Here is a 6,000-nt window from a genome sequence, read left to right as displayed (position 1 = left end):
CCAGAAAACCCAACAGACACATGGCATAATAATGCTTCAGAAGAACCAACCACAATGCATTTCAAAGCACACTGCTATTTCCAAAACAGCCAATTTAACATGAAATCCAACATCTTTGGATCTTCTATGTACCTCCTTGTCAAATGACTCAAAATCATAAAAATTCACTCTTTCTTGGGTACTCCAAAACATAGAATCAAAATATTAGCATAAATACATAATGCAAGGATGCATTCATGGTCTCTCGCTTGCAAGAAGAATAAAAAGAAAGATCCTACATTCTCATCAGAGGTAAAACTCAGGAGGAAAAATTAATCATTTTTGAAGCAAAAAATCCACAACATACCACATGAATCTCAGTGTTTGCTAGTAATAGTAAAGTCCAAGATAGACTTGAACAACTGCTTTATAACTTCAAGTTAGGGACAAATGTAGCTAACTGTACAAAAGTAATACCATTCAGCCACTGGCAGCAGACGATTTGGCATACTTATCAACATATCCCTGCAAATAAACAAGTGAATATCAAATTCCAGTAACTGAACCAAATTACAAATCCAAGGTCAAATGATTTGCAGAAACCGACAGTAAAATGCAAAGTCTCACCTCAACAAGCTTTGAAATTTTAGATCGGGAAAAAGAAAGATATTGGTTAATTGATTCTGTTGTACTAGGAACTTGATGGGGCTCCAATGTTCCAATGACCTTGTCAACTGCTTTTTTAACAATAGTTTTGTGTGCATCCTTGCTCAGATGACCCTCATGCCAAAACGGTTTTACCATTTCTTTCACAAATTCCACAAGATCAGTACGGAAAATTTTAAGAGCTTTTGATTCCTTGCTTGGTGCATCCACATCTTGCTTTTGTCCGGGATTTGGATGAAGATCCATTTCATTGATAAATTTACCCCTACCTGATTTTGATTCCTTTTTGTCTCTAGCATCTGTTTGATATCTAGGATTGGGATCATGACTTATCTCTTTTGTATTTGCAACATCTACAACAATGCCATGGCTAGGCCCCTCACTATTCCCTTCTCTATAGTTAGAAACTTTAGTTTGGTTATCAGCTACAGACATTCCAGTAGTCTCATCAGCAGCCATATGCAAGCCATGAAAATGAATATTCTTTTCCATTACACTGGCATGGGACTGCTGATTAAATGAAAGTGGATGTTTATCAGCATTATATTCTGGGCCATGTGACCAAGTTAAACCAGGGTCATGGTTTGTCTGCTGATGTGACATATGCCGGATGCCCACCCCATGACGTGAGGAAGAAACTTCAAAGGACTTGTGTCCTCCATTAGGTGGCTCAATGCTATCAAGACGGGGGTGATATTGGCTTCCAGGAGATAATATATTTGCAGGATCAAAGAAAAAAGATGGTTGAAAAGGTACAGATGGCTCCCAGTCATTTGAAATAGATTGTAGTTTATGTCCTGCAGAGCCTGCAGAGGTCGATAGATCCTTGGGAACACCATGTAGAGGCAAGTGGTCTGCTTCCAATCTTGAGTAAAATGGTGAAGAGGAAATTCGAGGCAAGGACGCAGAACGAGAAGCATGATAACCCCTATCACCATCCAAACCATTTACAGAGGAAGAGATATACGAGGATGAACCTCCTGGACAGGCAGTATGGTGTGATGGTGATATGCTTATGGAAGAAAATGGAGTGCCGGAGCTGAAAACTGATGATGTATGATCATAGATGATAGATTGACTCTGCTGTTTTGGACTAGCTGGTTCCTTCACACTTCTGTCATAAACAAAGGGATTGCTACTGCCTCTGTACATACTAGATGATAAAATTGAGGCACTTGAAAACAATCTGCAATCAGGAACCAACCTACCTCTGACAAATTCTTCCATATCTGACACTTTATTATCTGTCTTGGCAGAAAGAGGTTTCTGACTACAATCTTCTTGGATAGAGGATGCCCATGATTCAGAACAATTGGCTGGCCAAACCCTAGCACGAGTATCAAATTTAGGAAAATCACCCTGAACAACAGGTGAAGCATGCATGCTAAATTCATCTGTACACAAAAATTGCCTTGTATTCTCCCTGGCTACATCCCCGAAAGAGGAGGCAAGCCCATGATCAGCTCTAGTTGAAGAAAATGTCTGAAGGTCATGGTTGGGTAGTGATGTTGACCCACCAGCTTCCTGTAATATGCCTGCAGATGGGCTGCCTCTCTGGAAGGAAGAAAACCTATGGTCTTCAGGAAATTGATGCCACCTATGCTTTTCTTCATGCTCCCTGGGTAGGAATCCTTCTGAAGGGAAATGACACTTTGCTGAAGAAGCCAATGGTTCAGGAAAAGCAGAAAATTTTGATGTATCCATATCTTGTCTCAAACCTGATAAAGGAAAGGACACCTATTAGTAACTCTATTCAATGTCCAGAGTATTCCCAATATGAATACTGAAAGAAGATCCTAAAATACCTGCATCCACATCAAGTTCATTTTTCCAACTTGCAACAGGCACATCTCTCTTACCAGTACCATCTTGCAGATGCAGAAATCTACAAGAGCTCCCTTTTATACACCAACCTCTAGCAAAAAAGTCACAAACAATTGCAGGGTGTTTGCTTTGGTCCTCAAAGTCAGCACCAGGGGACAAATTTCTAGGCCTTTTCTGGGAAGTAGGAAAACTGGAAAATTTCACAATCATTAGTAACTGGTCCACGTACCAGACCATGACAAGGAGAAAAGTTACACCACAAATGAAATGCTATCCTTTTGAGCTAGAATTTTTCACCTATACTAAGACAAAACCAAGAATCTACTGAACCAGTATCACCACACCTTGATACCCTTAGCTTGAGGTTCTGCCCTTCCTCGATATCCATAAGCTTAGTCTCATTCGCAGTATTTAGAATGACATTAGAATCCTTCTTGCTGGAGCCATTACTCATCAGGGTCTCAGCACCTACAACTTTCTTATGTTCAGACAAGGATATGGTGTTGTGAGCACCCAAGGGACCGCTGTTACTTAAATAAGCTTCATCATAGACTCTTGGAACATCACGAGGGGGTTTCTTATCTGACGGGGATCCAATAGCAGATTTTGGGACACCATTATCTTCAGGGGGAAAAACACAGATGTTTACCCAAAATTAGATGCTTAAAATATCCATCATCAACATATGACAACTCACTGACATATGTGTAGCACAAAACCCAATATAACAATTAGACAAATTGAATCTGCTACTACTACTACCTTTCATGTCATGAATATCTGCTGGTAGACTTGGTTCAGATTTCTCTGGAGTGGAGGAACCAGACCTCAAATCCTCATCTTGCCCCTCAGACTTGATTTCTTGGCTAGAATCTACATGGAAGAATAGGAAAATTAATAAACGAAACAAAACTTTCATCTTCTCTAAAACAAATGGCACCAGCCAAAACATGATGTGTCTGCATTGACAAGAAATCGATTGTTGGATAATAATGAGAACTCTAGAACCCTTAGAGACACTACTTGAAAATCTGAAACTAAACAGTGGATCAGCTACCCCAAGGTACTATTAAAGGACCACGACAGATTAGATGAACCCAGAGCACACTCATGAAGGTGGCAAGAAAGCAGATGATATATCTCACAGGTAACAATAAGCACAAGAAAATGAATAAGGGCTAAGACCTGATGTCTGATATAAGAGAATATACAACCTTGCTTCCGGAAAAGGTGAATGCAACAACTTCATGATTATTCGGAGTATTAGTTTCATCTTCCGCCCTTCTACGAACATGGGAAATGCAACTTCATTGCACAAATTCGGAGTGGAAGATTGTCTAAGATACAGGAGCAAGAGCAACAAAGCAATATTAATGCCGTTCCGGTCCAAAATTTTCCTATTTTCATGAGTATTGGGCTCGGGCTTTTAATTAATTGGGTTTTAATTGTGATAGGCTGAAATATATAGCCCAAAATTGAGGGTCTAAAGTCTAAACGGGTGTACAAAAAAAGATGTTTTAATTAAGTAGTTAGTATTAGTTGTTATAGGGATCTTTTAGGGCCCATTCCTTAGCTGTTATAGTTTTGTCTTGAGTAGAGTCCTAAATCCTAATAGATTTAGATACTGTTTTAGGTTTTGTTAAAGATAAAGAGTCCTAATAGTAGTTTTTAAGTCAGTTTACTAATTTTATGAAAGTAGATATTAGGAGGATTCCGTTTTTATTTTATTTTCTCCTTCTTCAAATACATGTAATCACTCCTCCCTTACGTATGAATGGAATATAGAACTTGGATTTGAATTGTGTAGCCAAGAAGGCTACCTTTTTTTCTCTCCGTCTCTTCTCCCCTATCCCTCCCCTCTCTGTTCATGGTATTGTTCACTCTTCCTCTTCTCAGCAGATCGCACCTCTATTCTCCCTGCTATCAATCTGCCTTCTTACCTAGGCAGCAGCATGGTTCAAGATTTCGCGAAATATCGCCGATATATCGGTATATTTCGGAAATCTCGAGCATACCGAGACGAAATGCTTGGTCGAAATGAAAAAAATACCATATTTCGGCGATATTTCGAGATATCATAAAATATGGTTTTTTAACTTAAATGGCTCACGTGACTTGGGTTTAAAGTTCAAATTTCGCAAGTCTCAGTCGAAATATCGACCGAGACCTGCATAGAGCTCCAAATCCTTTATTTTTTCCTCTTCTTCCACTCTTCCAAGCATCATCCAAGCATTGTTCATCCTCATTTTCGACAGATTGTCGCCGGAAACAAGTCGGAGCCTCATCCAAGCACATCCTCCAAGGATTTTTCACTATTTAAGGTAAATCCTTTTTCTTTAAAACTATTTTTTTTGAAATTACTATGTTCAAGAGTTGTTTCTTCTCAGAAACTATACCATGGTCCACATATGTCTTTCAGACAGAGAGCAATGGACATCGACTCTAGCAGAGCATGAGTGGCGTCGATCCAGGAAGGCATAGCAATTATTATTAGGGTTTGTTTCATGACAGTTGTGACTTGTGAGTCTTGTGAGTTGTGAGTTGTAACTTGTGACTTGTGAACTTCTGACTTTGTGTATTGATTATTGAGTATTGAACTAATGACTTTATGCACTTATAAATTTTTGAGTTTAAAGTTTAAAGCCCAGGCTACATTTGACTTTATTTTTGATTCATTACTTTCTTTCAATTTGTTATTATGTCTTTGAATACTTATGCAATGTGTATTTAACAATTTATACCTCAGGGTCTGACCGTCTACTGTCAATCAAGGGTGCATACCCAAAACACCACTTTGAGTTCATTTTTTTGCAATATGAAGATTTAAATGTGTTTATTTAACTTAAATAAGGGCGTACATGAAGTATCAGGCCTTAATATGGCAAAAAACCCACCAAGATGGACTGCCGAAATATGGTAGAAAAAGTACCATATTTCGGCGAAATTTTGGCATATTTCGGATATCTCGAGCAGCCCGAGATACCGATATATCGCGAGATCTTAAACTATGGGCAGCAGCTCCTTCTTTGCTCCATCATAGGTTGTTGGAAAATACAAACCAGCAAGCTTCTAGGATTAGACTTGGCTAACTGCATACAATCCAGGGGCTGGTTTGTTAGGAAAATAGCCTAGACATGGGCCTGTGTTGCAGCCAATCGAACTGTTGATTACCTATCTAGGATTAGGGTTGGCTGGCTGCATCAATTATTCTTCAAATACAGGTAGCAAAAATGGTAATGAAGATGACCAAGTACAACTTATCCCATCTGTGAGTCTTATTTCCCCTATTCCCAATAGTGTAATCTGGATTATTGATTAAATATTCTTTAATTCTTCATTGATATGCGAAACATCACACTCAAAGGTTATCAAGGGTACTAAGGATTTTTTGGGAAAATATTAGTATGGATTTAGCATATAAATGGATGAAAGGTTCCAACAACTGCTTCTTCCGCAACCCAGGAATGTTTTTTCCTACATCAAGAGGAGTAAGAAAGGAGGATCACCCATCCCCCCTTCTTACCTCCCTTA

The 6,000-nt window shown here is 38.9% G+C and overlaps 1 protein-coding gene across 1 annotated transcript in view; it reads right to left on the bottom strand.

Annotated features, from left to right (window-relative positions):
• Positions 1–343: 343 nt before the first annotated feature.
• The window catches only part of LOC122653265, a 28,109-nt gene continuing 22,452 nt past the window's right edge, over positions 344–6,000 (bottom strand). The window contains exons 2-7 of the mRNA XM_043847239.1: positions 3,232–3,342; positions 2,814–3,090; positions 2,451–2,659; positions 1,700–2,363; positions 607–1,669; positions 344–504 (exon numbers count right to left, since the gene is read on the bottom strand). Of these exons, the coding sequence (XP_043703174.1) occupies positions 460–504; positions 607–1,669; positions 1,700–2,363; positions 2,451–2,659; positions 2,814–3,090; positions 3,232–3,342 (2,369 nt within the window). The 3' untranslated portion in view covers positions 344–459. The remainder of the gene's footprint in view (positions 505–606; positions 1,670–1,699; positions 2,364–2,450; positions 2,660–2,813; positions 3,091–3,231; positions 3,343–6,000) is intronic.

Source organism: Telopea speciosissima, chromosome 2, assembly GCF_018873765.1.
Source record: "Telopea speciosissima isolate NSW1024214 ecotype Mountain lineage chromosome 2, Tspe_v1, whole genome shotgun sequence".
Taxonomy (NCBI): domain Eukaryota; kingdom Viridiplantae; phylum Streptophyta; class Magnoliopsida; order Proteales; family Proteaceae; genus Telopea; species Telopea speciosissima.
The sequence above is the reverse complement of the archived record's forward strand: the minus strand, read 5'-3'. Positions and strand labels throughout refer to the sequence as shown.